Source organism: Cupressus sempervirens, chromosome 1 (assembly GCF_028749045.1).
Source record: "Cupressus sempervirens isolate cs-2001-9-10 chromosome 1, ASM2874904v1, whole genome shotgun sequence".
Lineage (NCBI taxonomy): Eukaryota > Viridiplantae > Streptophyta > Pinopsida > Cupressales > Cupressaceae > Cupressus > Cupressus sempervirens.
In genome coordinates, this window is record NC_143118.1 from 858,043,706 (window position 1) to 858,063,849 (window position 20,144).

Here is a 20,144-nt window from a genome sequence, read left to right on the forward strand (position 1 = left end):
GGTCTTTTGGAGGCAGAGATCTAGTTCTATTTGGTTGCGTAAGGGAAATAGAAATACCAGGTTTTTCCACCTCACTCCTCTCAAGCATAGGGCAGTGAATCGAATCTCTAGATTGGTCAAAGAGAAGAGAGTTATCACGGAGGAGGAAAGTATTATCTCGGAACCAAAGAATTTTTTGTGGATCTTCTAACTATGTACCCCTCCCTTTCCAAGGAGAATCAAGATAAAATCTTGAGTCGTATTCCTTCAGTCATAGGGGAAGATTTGGACAAGAGATTGAGCACTAGCCCTACAGAGAAAAAGGTGGAACATGCTACGTTTTCCTTTCAAGGAGATAAGGCTCCGGGCTCGGACGACTTTCCCTTATTTTTCTTCCAGCACTTTTGGAAAATTGTCCAAAATGATGTGGCGAAGGTTGTTCAAGAATTTTTTGGGTCTAAAAAACTTCAGAAGGAAATCAATGCAACCTTTTTGGTTTGGATTCCAAAGGTAGCTAGAGATGAAATGATGGATTAATTTTGCCCCATCAGCCTCAGCACTTCCTTTTATAAAATTATTTCAAAGGTCCTAACTCTGAGATTGTTAAAGGTTTTGCCTAGGATTATATCCGCTCAACAATTGGTTTTTACCCATGGAAGACAAATTCTTGATTCTATCATTCAAGTGCATGAAGTCATTCATTCACTTGTTGCAGTGAATATGTAAGAATCCCTTCTCAAACTGGACCTTTCCAAAGCCTACTATAGAGTGGATTGGAATTTCCTTTTGAAGACTTTTTTTGCTTTTTGTTTTGACAATAAGGTTTGTAAATTAATCTCCCAGTTGGTGTGTAATGTCCCCTTTTTGGGACATTAGAAATATTGAAGGCATATTATATATAACCTTAGAATTGACTTGGAGAGTTGAACTCAAAATATAAAGGGGTCAATTTAATATTACAAAGTGGACAAAAAGGACAAGGAGAGATAACACAAAATGCCAGAAGGGAAGTTGAATAGTCATAGCTATGGGGTTAAAAGGAAAAGAGGCTCTTTCATTTGGGCATGCTTGATTTGTTATTTTAGATTTCAGTTCTCTCTTGTGAGAGTATATGGAAAGCTTCAGCTTTCAGCTAGTATGAGGATGTAGGCCCTCGTGCCGACAAACAGTGGACACCAACCCATTCTCCAGGAGACATCAGCTTAGGTGTTTCATTCGCGCTTATAGGTTCTTATTCTAGTATTCGAATCTGACTGTTAATCTGTATTTAAGATTGGGTTTTTGTACTAGTTATTGTATTGCTGTTGTATAATGCAAGAATGTATCTACAGAGTTGTACAAGAGTTTTCTGGTTTTATATTACTGATTTATGACGTACTTTCATATGTTTAAATCTTGAATAATATCTTGGAAAGACAGTTATTTTCTTGTGGAGAATCTGCTGGTTTTATTATTGCATCGTATTATATCTGTCTATGTTGAGTTTGAATATTATATTTAAGAAGTTGATTAAATATTTATTGGAATTTCTACTGGTTTCAATTGTGTCGGAAAATATCTGCAATGTTTTATTTTGGAATATATTATTGAAAGGAAAATGTAGTAAATATCCGATTCGAGATATTTCAGTGGTATCAGAGCTATGTATCTTGCAATCCTGTGGAGTAAATTTAGAGCCGGTTTTCCTACCAGCTCGTGAGATTGATATCAAAAGACAAATCTATAAAGCCATTATCAGAATTATCAATGTAGTAGTGGAGTAATTCATTTTGAAATCTGGGTAAATTAGTGTCTATTGCCGTGGAAGAATATTGGGGACAAATCTACAATTAATAGGAGTTAGTTGTTTCTAGAGGTAAGGATATATAGGAAATATTTATATTGGCTGGTAAGGTGAAGGTGAATGTCATGTGGGTTCTATCGTGTCGTAGGAAGTTTCCAAGACAATTAAAATGATTGCGAGAAGGTAGCATTTGAGCACGATTCTTTGTAATAGTATAATCATTTGCAGGTTGAAAGTATAAAAACTTCATATAGGCAGTTTATCTTGCTTGAAGACTGTTGCATAGTTCGTTGATGCAGATGGGAGTACCCGAGTAGGTTTTTCCTTCGTTGAAATAGAGATGTTGTGAATGAATAATCGAGATAGAGATTTGAGTTCATGAGAATCATTGGAAGACACTTTCATTAACAAGAACCAAGCTGGGTGTGGTGGGAGTAGGAAAGGAGTAACGCCTCTGGAGTAGTAACGACAATATTTAGTGTTGTATGAACCTTTGAAAGATTGTACATTCGAGCATTAATCAAAACGACAGAACAGGATCTCTTTAACCATCTCCAGGTTGGTCGTCAACAAGAGAATCAAGAACAATTTCTCACGGGTCTTTGTCATAGTCAACTTGTCCTTGCAGTATTCAACAGTAAGGATTAATGTAGGAGATTGGAAGCAGCGGTTAGCACTATATGCTTGCCCTACAGTAGACTCACCTCACAGGACTCCCTCACGACAAAGATAAATAGGCAGTAGATGGTGAAAGAAACAGTGTACGTGGGCTAGAGATAATTGTAGGAAAAGGTATAACAATGACCTCTCATGGCAACATTCAGAATGAACTCTTTTTCAATTGTCAGCATTCTCCAATTGGAAACTAGGTTTGTATGTTCATTCCTTAGCAGTTACGTACGTATTAGGTAGCCTCCTAATGCGTAGTTGTTCTCTTGTTTGAAAATATCTGGAAAGACAAAGGGAATGCTTAAGAAGTATTCCGAGTGAAAGTATATAATTATCCTTCGTGTCATGTCATTCATGGGTTGGAAGAATTTAAGTTGTTACATCTTAGACATCGATGGATTTCATAGAGCTCTTGATTGCGGAAACTAATTTTGAGCCACTTGTCATGAAGAGTTACTTTACCTAGAATTAGGAAATACGTGGCTCGGGTGCAACATCTAGAACCAAGGACGATGCCAGGTTGCAGTCCTTGACAGGGATGTGAGACGGTAGCAAGAAAATACATATTACTCTAGTAGTGTAGACGACACATATAAGGCGAGTTGAAAGTTTCAACCTCACAACCAAGTGGAGGTTGAGTCAGTGTGTGACAAGGATCCTTCAACAGTCGGTTTCACATAAATAATAATCATTCCAACTTTGAAAATAACAGACTGACATACTTAGCAAACACAGTAACACCATCAGAGACCACAATAGGAAAAGAGTCTATTTCGGGCATGATAGATGGCTCCAGGGAAATATTGTGAATGACATTAAATACCTTTTTCTTTTAGCCTGTCGTATATGGAGAGTAGCCGTTACCATAGCAAGTAAGAGGAAATCGAAATTGCCTACGTGCCACGTCTCATAAATCTCTAATGAAACAGTTTGGGACCTTGATTCTAATACCACAGAGGAGTTGAACATGCGTAAACAATATCGACAACAAGAGTTGATAAAGAATTTCAATAGTGTGCCGGACTTGAATTGCTTACTCCTCAGCTGCTTTCATTATATGAATCTCTGAAACCATAGGGGAGGAAGAGACCAACAGAAAACAATTACTCTCATCTTTGCGAAAGCTGATAAATAAACAGTGGCCAAGGGCTCGTCTGCATCTGTTTGAATCATGTGCTAATGCCTTTGGCATGTCTAAAAGTGGCATAGATGTTTATCTCTCTATTGATGATGAACCTTCTAGCAAGGCTGAACTTGGCTTGAAGTTCAAAGAGATTTTGCAAGCAGAAGATATGCAAAATGTACAGGCTTTAACTCATGCAAGAGCACCTATTGTGAAATTTACCGATCCAACAAGTAATATATCTTGTGACACTTGTATCAACAATATTCTTGCAATAGTAAACACAAAGCTTCTTCATGACTATATTCGACACAACAACAACAGATAGTGAGCACATATAAGTTAAGGGCTTGGTCAGATCTTTCAAGAAGCAACATCGAGTAAGTTTCATATAAGGAATTAAAGGGACAGTCTTCAGGTGGTTGACTTCGAGGAATGGTTTCAGTGATATTGAACCTATGTAATACTTATGTGGGTAAAGGAGGAATGGTTGTTGAACTGAATAGGGACATTTTAGAATAACCCATTTAGTAATCCTTGGGTATATTTGTAGGAAGGATTCCAAAGTCTGTCGACAATTGCAAAGTTCGAGCAGTGAAGTGGATAATCAGCTTGCAAATTGTATGAGCCGAGCAGGGCTATTCAACTGATTACTCTTTATATCAAAAAAGAAAGACTAACAACAAAACAAGTGAAAGGTCAACACAATGGAATTCTTGGTATATTAGACCTGCATTTCTATTTGTATTTCTTGATTGGTATTTGTTCAAGAGTATTTGGTCTCCAAGCACATTCTAAAATTGCTTGCAAACTGTTCGCAAAAATGTCAATGAAGAAAGTCTGAATTTGTTATAAACTAAGGAAAAGAAACCATAGAAAGAAAATCCGTGGGATTTATAGACTTTTAGGTGAAAACTTTTATCAGAAACCAAATATAGTGAAAATGCAAAACTATGAAACAAAAATAGAAAAGAGAGTAGCTTCCTTAAATTTCTAGAATAATTGGGAAAAGAATGAAGATGCTTCATCAGTCATGTCAATTGTTTAGCAAATTGAAAATCAGAAATGGTATTCCAAAATAGAGGTACTTGTTATGTATGATGAGTACAAAAAACTCCCTTTGAAGATTTAAAAGGAATTAGCTTTTAGTGATTTCATGTTTTTCCATCCAAAACTCCAAAATAAAATTGATTTAGCAAAAAAGAAGTATTTTGAATTAGCTCAGGATCTGTATGATGAATTTCTAGCAGATCAAAATCATCTAATAGGGGACCTTATAAAAGAAGAGCAGTCAAACCCCATTGATTTGTAGCCTTCTGGCGATCACATAGAAGAGGTGACACAAGGTGCAAGTTTCTACGTTGGTGAGTTGAAGATTAGCTTTGACAAGCAGGTTGATGAGGTCGGTTACACACGAGGTAATAATAGGTTAGGGTCTTTGTGTGATGAACCATATATTTCCTACGCCTGTGACAGGAACTCAGAGCAACAATCAAAGGTGATACTACAAGACGATGAACCGCTTTGATAGAACAATAATGAAGTGCCTACCTTAAAGAATCAGTTGAAGGTTAGCAATGACATGGTTGTGGCATCGTTGGTTCGTTATGACAACACTCACAAGATGGTGGAAGATCTCTATAGAAAGGTTTAAAAGGGACTGGAAACAATTTGGCTTGTTTCTGATTTGCAAGTGATCAAAATAGCTCTTGAAACTATGAAATTAGATTATTTGTATTTGCTTCCCGACAGGGATAACATTCTTAAGGTTGCTGAAATACATGTTGATCAATTGAAAAAGGAAAGGAATGGGTTATGGAGCTCAATAGGGAGCTTAAGTCTACTCAAGAGGCATTGGATGAAACTCGATTTTCTCTTTAGGAAGCAGAAAATCAGATCAGGGTCACGAATCACTCTTGGGAACATGAGGGTAAGGTGAGGCAAGAGTTTTTCAAAGAAGTCATTGTTGAGCTTGATAGCATTCAACAAACTTGTGACTTGGACAATTGTTGTAAAAGACCAAGTACCAAAGTTTCAGATCTCATTCAGCTTATCGACAACCCTGTGTTTGAAGTTGATGTTGATTGGATTTCCGATAATCCCCCGTTTGAGGTAAACGAGACTCACCTTTTTTTTTGATGAATAGTCCTGTTCTATTAAAAAAAAACACTTAGAATACAATTCACAAAAAAGGGTTCGGGGGATACAAGATCACCTCGCGAGCGAGTTCAAACGGCCTAAGTCGGATCTAAACACATGGCATCAGCTAGAAATAGCAACTATTCATCAAAAAAAACATATATAGCAACCTTAGGCTGCCAAAGCAGTGGCAGTCGAGGGAGGAGGATCATCTTTGTCATTGAAACCCCAATCATTGGTGGGATTGGGGGGTTGGCTGGGCACAGACCAGCCGTCATTGGGAGCAGCAGCAGCAGGGGGATCAATGGCAGCCTCTGCATCTTTGACCTCAGGCCGCGGAGGAGAGATCGCCAGTGCCAGACGGGGCCATTTGCCAGCATTATCTCGACGAGTGCCAGGAGGAGGAGCCAAGGACCAACCAGAGCCACCATGGGGTGGGGAGGCAGAGCGACGCCTCCAGCTACCAACCCCACCACTGGGAGAGTGGTGGCAGGAAGCCTGCGAGCGTAGAGTGTGCGAGTGGCGGCCTAAGGAGTGGCGCCGTTAGCGGCAGCCACGAGGCGTCGAGATGTCTGTCGAGGCATTTGGAGGTACTCGAGCCACAGTGCAAGGGGCATTGCCCCAGTGGTTGAGCAGCTCCTGTAGGTGAGCAACTTCCAAGGCAACTTTGTTAGCTTGCACCTGTATCTGCATAATAACATTGTTACAAATACAAGCTTTAGTGTACATTGCAATGTTAACATCCAAAAAGCTATGTGAATAAAACAACATTTCTATCTTTCCACAGAGTAAACAAAATTTCCATCCTGAATGTATGCCAGATCTGGGAGTACTTTTTGGGAATTTTGGGGGAATCACCCAGCAAGATCATGTGCCATGAAAATGGTTTGGGCCTAAAGGGCTTGAAAAAATCATGAATCTAGTGCCAGTAATTCTGCGCACGTTGACAAAACCAGAAAATATGCAGAAAGGACTCAAGTTGACCGCAGAAGGGGCACCTGGGATCAGGAACCCCAAGGTGCTTGAGCCGAGGCCCGAAGGGAAGACCTTGGAAGGCAAGGCATCAAGCAAAGTGAACGATCTTTGGCTCAGTAATAGTGCACCAGATGGTATCAAAGCGTTTTTGCCATTGAGAGAGCAAAGATTGCAAATGCCATCTCTTGTTGAGCGTGTCTACCATCGAAAGATGGGGCGAAAGCCATTGGTATCCCTTATTGGGCTTGTAGCTGGCAAATGGAGTGTCAGGATACCACTTCCAGTCATGCCACCAAGGACGACTAGACTGAATTCCTACCTTGTGCACCAAATGTACAGGGATGCAGGAAAGCAATAGGTCAAAAGTCTGCCGATTTGTACGGACAAGGCAGTATTGAACCTGCATGTCTTCCCAAGTCCTAAAACTCATAGTGACTCTGGAAAAGAGGTCTTTGGCAGTTCTGATGCCACGTTTGAAAAAACGAAGAGCATTGGCACCTTGGGTCTTGGCAAGAGGAATACCCTGAATGGAAAATAGGGGAGACCACCAAATATTCTGTTGATTCAAGGAGAGGCCATTACGAAAGTCACCCCTAGCCCAATGAAGCCAAGGCTTGATAGCCTCCCAAGCTTTCCAGATGCTTTTGATAACAAATGAGCCTTGTATGACAACAGGTTCACGCATGATGAGAAGGGTCTGAAAACCAATCCCCTTCCACGCAGGTCTGTTGATAGGGAGGCCAAAAGAAATGCAACGGCGAACCAGAATCTTCCAAGCTTCGTCTCCAGAGACTCACCTTTTGCTTATCATCAAGAAGATAATTTTGATTCTAAGATATGGAATAGCAATGAATATGGGTCACAAGATGGAAGTGGTGAATTGACAACGGTTGATCGTCATTGGATCAGTTCTAGTAGGGTTCCCAATTTCACACCATATAGGAGTTGGTTGGATTACATACATCAGCCTTTGGATAGATTTTGCTGTAGTATTGCTGGGAGTTATGTTTCAAATTCAAGGAATGAGTTTTTAGCTTCATTCTTATTCATAGTACCTATGTACCCAGAGGTTCTTTAGTTTGATGATGATAGTATGGTATTTGGTGCACCCAGGGTGTTACTTTCAATTTTTGAGCGGCTTCTTTATTACGTCATCTATTTAGGTCGAGTTGTCACCATTTACTAGGTTATGCATAGTGCATGGATATATTTCTACCTTATCATACGGTTTGTTATGACAATAGGGTTTGGGATCCAGGTGTTGATAGCATATATCTATGGCTTATTGAGGATTTGTTCAGCTCTACTCAATTTGAGATTGGATGCGAGGATAAGCAAAGTTGTACAGTTTAGAGGTGCAATAATTTTTCATAGTTTTATATGGGACCTAGGGATTGGGTTGATTGATGGGTCGCAAAGTGACACCTTGCTTTGCAGTGTCTGGATTTACTTTCAGTTTGGGCTACAGGTCTACTTGTAGATATGTATGGGATCTTGGTACTGACTGCTTGAGGACAAGCAATTTTGAGGGGAGATTTGTAATGTCCCCTTTTTGGGACATTAGAAATATTGAAGGCATATTATATATAACCTTAGAATTGACTTGGAGAGATGAACTAAAAATATAAAGGGGTCAATCTAATATTACAAAGTGGACAAAAAGGACAAGGAGACATAAGACGAAATGCTAGGAGGGAAGTCAAAGAGTCACCGCTATGGGGTTAAAAGGAGAAGAGGCTCTTTTATTTGGGCATGCTTGATTTATTATTTCAGATTTCAGTTCTCTCTTGTGAGAGTATTTGGAAAGCTTCAGCTTTCAGCTAGTATGAGGACGTAGCCCCTCGTGTCGGCAGACAGTGGACGCCAACCCATTGTCTAGGAGACATCAGTTCAGGTGTTTCATTTGTGCTTACAGGTTCTTATTCTAGTATTCCAATTTGATTGTTAATTTGTATTTAAGATTGAGTTTTTGTACCGGTTATTGTATTGCTGTTGTATAATGCAATAACGTATCGACGGAGTTGTACAAGAGTTTTCTGGTTTTATATTACTGATTTATGATGTACTTTCATATGTTCAAATCCTGAATAATATCTTGGAAAGATGGTTATTTTCTTGTGGAGAATCTGCTGGTTTCATTGTTGCATCGTATTATATCTGTCTATGTTGAGTTTGAATATTTTATTTAAGAAGAAGTTGATTAAATATCTATTGGGATTTCTATTGGTTTTGATTGTGCCGGAAAATATCTGCAATGTTTTATTTCTGAATATATTGTTGAACGGAAAATGTAGTAAATATCTGGTTCAAGATATTTCATGGTGTCTACTACCTCTATGACGGTTATGGTTAATGGTGCTCCATCCTCTTTCTTTAAACCATCCAGGGGCTTGAGACAAGGAGATCCCCTATCTCCCATTCTTTTTGTTATTGCTGCTGGATGCCTTGGCAGGCTGATCTCTGCTGGCATTAATTTTAAGGATTTGGAAGGCATTATCCTGTCATCAAATAATGAATCTCTCACTCGAGCAATTTGTGGATGACACCATCCTTAGGGGAGCGACTACCATTAAGGAGGTGAGAAAAAAAATGATATCTTGAATTGTTATTGCCTGGCTATTGGTCAACTTATTAATTGGAATAAGAGCTCTTTATTTTTTATCAATACACTTGAGCAGAGGTAGCGTAGGATTGCAGGCATCTTGGGTTGTGACATTTCGGATTTGCCTTCTGTCTATTTGGGTCTTCCTCTTGGGCTCAAATCGTCTGACTCCTTTTGGAATGGTCTTGTGGATAAACTTAATAGAAGGTGGGCGGGTTGGAAAGGGGCCATCCTCAGTCAAGCGGGTAAAGTTCAACTTCTTAAATTTACCCTTCAGAATTTGCCCATGTATGCCCTTAGCCTGTTTCATATTCCTACTAAATTTGCTGAAGCTATAGAAAGGATTCAAAAAAGATTTTAATGGTCTGGTACTGAAGATCACAAAAGGCTTCCTCTTATCTCTTGGGATAAGGTGTGCCTTCCTAAGAGATTGGGGGGAATCGGGGCTGAGGATAATCACACCATTTCCTAGAATATCAAATTGAGATGATATTAATCTCTCATTGCTCGAGAATACAGTGTGTTAACTTTATAAACAATCCTCCCTAGCCAAGAGGGAGTGTTAATGTAGTAGCTTTAGCCAGATTAGGTTGATTAGAGATAAATTGTGTCACTATTCTTATAAGTTAAACATTTCTATCACTGATTAATAATTATTAGATACTCTGTCTCTCTCTCTCTCTCTACACACACACACACACACACATTGTATGATATTATTATAATTATATCTAATGATTATTAATCAATGCCAAAATATGACCAATACTATATTGACCGAATAATCTGAATCAATCACATGCCAAATACTATTATCGATTTATTGAAATCGATATATATGTATGCCTCATAAGATAATAGTTTGTAATCACTTCTTTCTCGTGACTTAACAAACAGTGATTATTGCTGTTGATGAAGCGGGTTGTGTTATGAGTTGTAAACGGTGGTATTGGGAGTTCGGGTATTTCCCATGTAGGGACATGTCCCTACATGGCTTAGGCCACGTAGAGACACGTCTCTCTTATTTCAGATATATAATCAATCAGATCACTGCACTTGAAACATAGAGAAATATACAGCAGTGTTATTACAATTGCAATGATCATATTTGCATCTATATTGAATAAACCTTTCAGATATGCTTACAGTTGAATAGTTGAAATTAGTTGTTCAAATCTGCAAAAGAAAGTTTTATCAGTCATATCAAAGAGGTCTATTAAGAGAATAATCATCATTTCAAGAAGCATATATATAAAATAAAATTAAAAAAGTTATTATAATCTGATCCTTATTTCTTTGACATCCTGAATGGAATACTTCCTAGTGAGGTCAGTCAGACCTTGGACATTCCACGAGAAGAAATACATGAATGAAAATCTTGTATATCATTGGTATCCTCTAAAGAGTAGCAACAAATCTGCAAGAATTCCAAATTCCTTTGAAACCCTAAATGTCATTCCACCATTTTTTGAAACAAACCCGCCATCCTCCAATTGAGAAAAAGGTTCTTAGAGCGACACAATCTAGGTAATGAGAAGAAAGAACCAATGTTGATTGGGGTGTTTGCACAGATTTTGGTTGAACATGAGCCTTAGGGTCGGCAAGAAGAACAATCTCTTTCCCCATCAGAAAATGGTTTGAATGAGCTTGTTGGGCTGCATAGCAGTAGGCTCTTGAACTTGCCTTGTATATCTTCTGATAGGGTATTATTCTCATTGCAGGTCACCATAGTCCATTTCTCTTTTAGTTTAGAAACCTTAGAAGCTCATGGAGCATCAGGGACTCATGGGTTCTTAACTCTTGGAGCTGCTAGTGGGCAATCCTTGATTTTATTCTCCAACAATTGGCACCAGAAACAAGCATTTGATAAGCTCTCCTTGAGCATGACAAAGGCTACAAATCTAAATATCGCACATTTCCTTGAGATCCTAACATAAATTCACTTCCACATAGACCCATTTTTAGGTTGAGCTTGATAAAAATGGTTTGGCTCCATGCAAATAACCTTGATTGAGGAGGAAGCAATGGGAAGAAGAAAAATCCAACGTGGAAAAGGGAGACTAGGGAATTCAAGCTAGATAGGCACTCAAAGTTTCTTTTCATTTGAGATTGAAAACTCTTGAGGTCAAGGTTGAAAGAGATGATTGAGCATACCAAGGGTCATGTTGAAAATTAGCCCAGACATGATTATCTTCAGCGAAACCAAAAAAGAAATAAATGCTTAGTGAGGTTTTGGGCCCCTTAAAGGCAAACCCCATGTAGGACATAAGTCATGGTAACCCAGTTGCTTTGCATGCTTTCATCCCCCCTGCCCAAACAAAATAACTAATTAGAGATAAGATAATGATATTAATGTCCAACAAAAGACCACCAAAAGGTGTATGGGATTGGAGGATTACAACAAGGAGGCTGGCAACAACAGGAGCACCAGACAGTGTCCGAAAAAAGAAAGTGTACAACAAAATAAGAAGAAGAAAAGAAATAGAGAGAGGCCAAGACAAAGACTAGGAGTCCTTTCTAGGTAGAAAGAAATCAGTCACAGAAGGATATGCCTGCCGATGGATAGAAGCTCTGCTTTGTCTTTGAGAACTCGTAGAGGAGTGTCGCTGCTGCAAATAGCCGGTACGGGATCTGATAGATCTGCAATGACTGGAAGAGCTGGTAGAACTAGACGACCTTTTCACACCACGCAAAGGAGATAAGGGTGTGAAAAAGGCAATAATGAGCTGAGTAGAAGTATGCTCTAAACATTGACATGCATAATCAAAATACGAAGTGGGTAAAACCACATTCATAGGCTTCTTAGATGATATACCTCTTGAAAGACTTTCAACACAAATTTCTAGAGATGCTTTCTTAGGAACTAAATAAATGCAAGAACTTAGTTTACTTTGATCTAACCACAATTCACACATCTGTAACAAATATTAATGCAATTCAACTGAAACTTATCTCAACACAACTACACACAAAGATGACATATATTTATGGCTGGAGTTGTCACGCCAATACACTTTCATTTGATAAACTTGGGGCTGCATGCATAAGTTCAGGTATGAAATATATAAAATACATTTTTAACATTGTTTGTTGATTCCCCATAAGTTACACCCAGTATATGAAGTCAATGCTCAATGAATGATTGTCTGACTATGGTTTATAACTATCCATAGTCCCCCAAAACTGGTCTCCCATTCTCAAACTCCAAACACCTCACTTGTACGACTCGAATCTACGTAGCTTGCGACCACTAAGAAGATGGTACAACTTACTATGATATCCTTCAAATAGTATAGTTTGTTGCTGGGACTTTCCTACCAGCAAATAATTGATAAACAATTACTAGCAAATGATTCTTTCATTCAATTTCCACCTTTTGCTTCAAGTTATCGCAATATTAACATACTTAGAAATGATAATTTAATTCGATCAGCACAAATATCCACAAAAATCTATAACAAACAGCACATCTATGAATCTTGTATGAAGCCATTCACCAATTGGCTAGGAGTGCTTGTCTTCAAAAACAATTTTTACTGAAAGGTTTTCCTCCCAGGGCTGGATAGTTGAACATTTACTTGTTAAAATAAAAGGCAAGACCAAATTTCTGTTTTCTCACTCACTTTTTTATACACCTGTATAATTTAAATATTATAATTGATTTTCCCTTTCAAAGTGACTTATGAAATTTCTCTTTAATTTAATTACTTTTGGACCCCAGATAAGTAAATTTTTATAAGTTACTGGAAAAGTTAATGTCATGTACAACTTTATTTTTTTAATTAATTTATAATTTTCCATATTCCAATTAGCCCATGGGAATTAATTAGGCTAACGGTCTCCAGTTCCACCAATTGTTCATCCCTATGAAGGGAACATTACATTAAGCTAAGATCAATTTGTAAACAAACAGCACTCCAGCATAATACACAAAATTCAGAAAGTTAAACAGACCTTTAAACATTTTTTAACATTTTAAATATTCACATATTGATGTCTATAGATAATGGATGAAACTCCGTGCTGCTACTATTAGTTTCTGGGGAAGGTTCTTTGACATATGTATACTCTATGCATATGGTAGATTTGTCTTGACTCTGTTAATCTGCAAGGTAATTTTTTCGTTAAGAAGAACATAATTTCTCACCTTGCTACTTTTCTAGAATTTTCCAGGAATATAATTTTTTGTCTTGATTTTGTCAAATAGTTATCTTGTTGAAGAAGTGACAATGGAGGACTTGATGAAGGCAACAAGCACTCATTTTTCAGGATTTGTTTTAGAGGACCAGCCATCCTCTACTTCGACAGTCAAAGATTCACAGAAGGAACCTTTTGTTATAGGTATGCTTTATGGGTTTAAGTGTCGTTATTGTCAACTTGTCTTAATGTGGAGCTAATTTTTTTCTATCATATTAGAATTACAATTTTATCTTATAAGAACTTAGAATCTTCTTGCACTTTTGTGCATTAAAAACTTCTTTGGACACTTGCAAATGAAAATTAAACTAAATAGAAAAGTGGTTGGAGATCAATTGCTTTATTAATCCAGGATTTGTGGATAACATAAGGAATCACTGACTTAAAAATTTAAAATGTTAAAAATGCAAATATATTATGACGATCTTTACAAACCAATAATTATGCATTGACTTTGGTTTCAATAAAGTACATTTAGAGTAGAGTTATCTCATAGGTCCAAAAATCATTGTAGCAGATCTCACTATTGCTTGGTTTTTAATTTATTTATATGGATATAAGCAAAAGCTTTGTCTTTTTGGAAAGGGCTCATACAAAAGGAAGTCAACAACCCTTAGAATAGTTCATTTAATTTGATTAAATCATGACTTCATCAAGTATAAAGATATTTTTGGGAAAGAGATGTTCTCAACTTGGTTATTTGACTAAACCATACCTTGTTTGATTGTAATCATGTTATAATTTCTCAATTATTTTTCATGTAGATAATATTATTGCTTGAGAAGAGGGAAATATGAAATGAAAATCGATTCATATCAAGTATTAAACAAAGGAGTGGAATGCTCCTTAAATATGCAATTGCAAGATCTTTCCATAACAGAAACAACCGAGAACTAAAGACAGAATAGAAAGTTACCAAACTAGCTAAACAACTTAAATAATAAAAAGTTACTAGAAAGTAATTGACTATTATACTAAATATCACAGTATTACTTTAACAAGCCCCCTTAATAGTCATTCTACTAATTACCCTACACAAGACTTGACATAATATAAGTCATTCGACTCATCTTCAGAATGCTCTTGGGCATGAGCTTGTCGCTGAGACCCTCCTTGGTTAGATTTTTGATCGGTCAACCACTTTTTATAGAACTTCCTCACATGACCAACAAAAATAACATGTCGAGTGCCTCCAACATGATGTTTGGTAACCAAGTCGTTGCTCCCATCATTCAGAGTCTGAGATCAACTTCATAACAGACTTTGATTGCCAAAAATTGTCAAAAGAAGTTGTAAAACAACACCACAATTTTGTGGAAAATTTGTCATACCCTAGATGCAATGCCGAAGTCACACGATTCTGTGAAAAAAGTTTTAAAAATCCTTATTTTGCAGAAAAACAATAAAAACCACAATTTTGTCAAAAGTCATTAAAAAGAGGCACAAGGAAATCTTAAATTTTTTTTTGGTGGGAGGGGGGGGTTGAGAAAGCCCTCCATGTTTTTTGGCAAAACAATCATGCAAAAAATGTGCATGATTTTAAGTAAAAAATCATGCAAAACCCACCATGATTTTTGGAAAAAATCATCCAAAACTAATCATGCAAAACTCTCTTATATCAGAAAACCAACAACCTTTAGTCATAAGAACCAAGAATCCTTGTAGATCTGGAAGGACTTCATTTTTCTGAGAATAAATGATAAAGAACTCTGTAGAAACCATGATTTTTGTTTATAAAAATTGACAAAAACTGAAAAATTTTGTATTTTATTGAAAGAAATTCAGCAATTTTTTTTTGAAAAATCGTCACAAAAGGTTCCAGAGAAACCTCAAATTTTATTTTATTAAAAAAGGCTGCCATAACAATCCCACAATTAAAAAAAAAAAAAATAGAACAAAAGCTTCTCTAAATTTTCTCAAATTTCTAAGGTAATTAGACCACAAAAATTATTGGGGAAATCGCCAAAAATGGACCCATGCTTCAATACAATGTCATGATAATCAATTGATATTCACTATTGTTGGTTAAAAGTTTGTCCCTCTCCCTGAATTGGCTTTAGCTTGACTCTTATTACCCAAAGTTGTGAGGAACAAAGCAATTTCCAACTGATTGGATTAGTGCAATCCAATGTCACTAATCCCTGAATTGAAGGTTACAGCTCCCCTATATGCAAGATATGCAGTGAATATGTTTTTTTGTAGATAAGAAGTCTTAATAGGGATGCTCTTAACCTGAGAGCACTAGAGGCTAACGAGGATGCCCATAGACACAAGCAACCTAGGCAAATTTAGGATTTCTATTAACTTCTAGGTCTAAACTCACTCCTACTCCTACTGCTAAATTAATGAATGCAGGGAGTGTCATATGAGACCAGAGAATTCATGACCCCAAGTGGAACTTTATCCAGAAGAAACTGCCCAACAATGACCCCCAGCTCACTACAACTTAGATTTCACACAACACAATGCAACTAGTCTAAGAATGCAAATGCAACTGTAGGAAAAGAAGAAGATTTGCAGATGAAAGTAACACTTAGATTACTCACACTGATGACCCTATACCAACACTCTGATCGGCAAGAAATCAACAGCCTCATCAACACATGTCCTTCAGTTCCAGAGCAATCTAATCTAATGTGCAAGTAGCGACAAATAGTTCATGTAAAAACCATAAGACTCTGCTACACCGAGAGTTCACACCAAAAGTGGGCTGACCTTTCTATTAACTTTTGAAATTACATTTATAGGCCCTTCCAATTTTGGCCAGTTACATTACATCAGAAGGAGAAATGAACAATCATCATCTCTAACAAAGGTGGGGAATCATGCTAAAATCAGAACTGATAAGTAATTTGAAACGGTTTTGCAATGCTCTTGACATCAGATTCTGGCAGTTTCATATTCCCTATTGACGTTTGGCATGCTTTGTAGCATTTGCAATTCTCCACTATCTCGGAATGTCAGCTGAAATGCTTGATTCTCTTCTTTGGTTCCGCAAAAACCTTTTCTCACCATCATTTCTATTTCATATTTTAAGTCGTTTCTTCGAGTTTGAACTCCCATCGTCGATGCATCTTTTTATATTACCAAATTGATGATTGTGATTTGGACTTTGTGCTTTGATTGTGCCCATGCTTTGTAGTTCTTTCATTGAACGAATCGACGGTCACGATTGAGTCATTATATTATAACTAACCTGGATGTAGCTTTTCCTTTATGAACGGAATCAACGCTTGTCATTCACCCAATATCGTTATCTCCCGAGCATCTAAACTTAGCGAGGATATGGGAGCCATTAAATGCTTTTGCTCTTTAATCTTCTTTGTTTCCTTTAGGTTTGGGTCCACCTTTGTATCCGATGACATGTGGCACTACTTTATTTGTGCATGATTTGTACCCTCGGATGGGATGACCACTGTAGGTCTTCTCATCTCTAACAGGATCTGATGGTGGGGGTACGTAAATCCTACTTTCTCACCCTCAATGAGATCGATGGTCCCCACTTGTCCAAAATGGATTTGAGTGTGGACAAGTGTCATTATTTCGGAGACTTTCTCCAAAACTTTGTCCTTCAACATTTATGCCCAAAACATGACTAGGGCCATTTGATCTTTGTTGATCAAACGGTGTGCAATTGTGCTTGGGTTGACAATCACGATGCATTGTCAGGCTGGGACCACCTCCTTACAAGCTTAAAGAGATCAATGGCTACCGCGATGCCGTTATAAATAAAGATCTAACATTTGATTCATGTGGATCAACGGGGGCCATTAGATTCTTTGGAAGTATAACTTCCTTTGCTTTAGCACTGTAGGACCCTTGCTACGTGGTACAACATAATAGGAGTTCGACCATTCAGCTTTAGATTACGTGGATATGATATTAAAATCTTTGCCGTTGATTGGGGCTTCATCCGATGATCGAGGACATTTTTTCAAGCAGTTTGACTTTTCCATTTTTGCTATGTAGACATGTAGCGTTAATTTAGACCGTTGATTTTCTTTTCCATTCACAAATCAAGGTTGATTGCACAGCTCGCCATCACTGGATGTTTTTCACCATTTCTTCTCTTCAACCATATTGTGTTCGATTCCATCAAGCTCGACTTTGATCATTCTGGTCACAGAGATACATTCCTTGACCTTAATCTTGTTACTCTTTATTGCGCTAGCTTTGAATATCCATGTGAACTTCCTTAAAGGCAATTTGTCTTGAGACGAGTTGTAATGTCCCCTTTTCTGGGACATTATAATTCAGTGGTGTTAGCTCACTTCGCCTATGTTTCGGGGGTGAGAAGGTTCTTTATGGGTTCTGTTGAGATTTAACCTAGACATTTCCAATTTCAGACCCATCAGAGCAGTTTTGGCAGGTTGTCCAGATGCTTACTATTTTTAGTAAGTAAACAAAGCTCAGTATTCTTGATATCTCAGTGTTGGTTTGGAAGCGTCTCGCCGAGAGCTTTCCAACGAGCTATTGCATGTGCTTATCCGAGTTCGTTTAGTTAGTTATTTTAATGTTTGACTATTATATGGTTTACTGCCTAAGTGACTTTTAAAGTTCATTTAACTTGTCACTTTATTTTAAAAAGGTACTATGTTCACTTAACTGACTAAAGGACAAAAAGGTGCTTTATCCCATATTGCTTAAAAGAGCATGCATCACATTAGGAAAAGGGATAAAGGTACAATAGGCTCCGCATGGGAAGTTATGAAGATTATAATATCTGAAACAAATATTAATCTATGAGCTGGAAACAGTTGCTGGAAGCATCTGAAGGTTGGACGCAAACCTAGCCTTCTTATAGTTTTTACTGTTTATAAGATTGGATCATTTGGATAGTTGCATGTTATTGTATTGTTGTTGTATAATACAGTAACACAATTGTTGGTTATTTGTGTAATTCTTGGTTTATATATGTACTTTTCGATTATTGGAGGAATTAAACAAACTTTTTCTGAGTTTCCTTGTATGCAAAATTGCGGGTTACAAATCGGTCAAAGTTCTGGAATTTGTACCAAATATTGGTTTTTTCTGTCTGGTCTTAAAGCAACACTTTAATATCACAGGTTTTGGTAAAGTATTCGGAAAGGGATATTACAGTGGTATTAGAGCCAAGAATCCTACCATCCTGTGGAATCACGCAACACACAAGAGTTTCATAAAGGAAGCATTGTGAGTTTTTGGTTGCTTAAATGTGATTCGTCTAAAACTGTGAGGAAAAAAAACCCTCTAGTTTTAGAGTTTTTCTAAAGGGGTTCGACATCACCCCCAACTTTCTTTCATTTAGTATATTTAGGTTTGGCCAGAAGATTCGGCAAAGTGAAGAAGTTCCTAAAATCGAAACTTATGGAGGTATGAGCATTTGAATAAGCAGGCAATCTCAAAATTTTGATTTCCATAACTTTTGGATTTACAGTGGTAGAACTGTTTGTTGCAAGAGTGAGTTTTAGAACATAGAGATCAAGTAAGGTTAGCCTATTTGGTGACTGCTACAACAACGTTGGCAATTATCTGGAAAGCATCTCACAGGTCAGGAATAACATAACACTACTTAGTTGAGAGTAGAGTAACCGTGGGTCACAGGAAGTGTGGAGTGTGCCACGACAGTTTGGAAGTTCGGGCTTCACGTTTCCCCCCCCACGACAGAAATCTAGGTTGTGTCAAAGGAAAAGACCACGTCCACATCATGAAGTCTGAGTCGTCGTAGTTGCTGGCAACCTTTAGTCGGAATATTGAGCATCTCAAGAGCAGACGTCTAGGTCACGGGATAGGCATCGGTTTTATATGCATACAGTAACTGTGGTAAGTTCCAGTAGCAACGTCGGGGCAAGAAATCTTCATATTGTCATGTGGGTGGATGTTCAGATAGGTGTGTAGGGAGGAACCATGACCCCAGGAATTGTCTCACGTCAAGCTCTAAAGCGAAATAATAGTCGGGTATAAGGGTGTAACCTCCATAGCATATGACAGAGGGCATGCGAACAATCGACATTTGTTTGGACGTCTGATTTCCCATGCATAGGACACCCCACGTTGAAACCGACCACTGATACAACTCTCACCTTAGGGGACGAGACTAAGTCGATGGTACAATAGGTTGGACGTGTTCCATAGTCTTTTCCTGCGTACATATTGGGCGGAACGGGTCTTCAAATGACATTAAATCTTGCATCGAGTATAATATGAGCTATTGGTGGATGGAGTAGATTCAAGTTTGATCAGTGAAAACGTATTTGGTCTAACCAGATTTGGTGATTACACTCCACACATTAATGTCAGTTATAAAAATGTTAGAAAATTTCCAGATACCTGGTCATTTGTAGAGGCAGCCTCATTTCTAGTTCAGGGCTTGACCATGATATATGCACTAAGAGAACTCGGAAATGTACACGAAGGACAACTGAGCTGTTCCATTCTGTTGGTGGTGGTTGTGTTTTTCCTATTATAAATCCATTGCTATTATATCAGTAAATAAATTGTATGAAGAGTATAAGAATGTATAATGCTGAGGAACTGTGATTTCATGTCAACTATTTGACAATATTCCTTGAAGTATGGATTGGATTTTATTGTTAAGAACTGGTAGAATTTACATACAGTGGTAATAGAGCCTTTTCAAGTGGTTTGAGAACTGTTTGTCAAAAATCCATCTCAGTTATACAGTTAGCAATTTGATA

General features: G+C 37.7%; 1 protein-coding gene across 1 annotated transcript in view; it reads left to right on the top strand.

The window, feature by feature from the left end:
* The window catches only part of LOC149580544 (uridine kinase-like protein 4), a 390,089-nt gene that overhangs the window by 24,996 nt on the left and 344,949 nt on the right, over positions 1–20,144 (top strand). The window contains exon 3 of the mRNA XM_089791783.1: positions 13,478–13,611. Within this exon, the coding sequence (XP_089647909.1) occupies positions 13,500–13,611 (112 nt within the window). The 5' untranslated portion in view covers positions 13,478–13,499. The remainder of the gene's footprint in view (positions 1–13,477; positions 13,612–20,144) is intronic.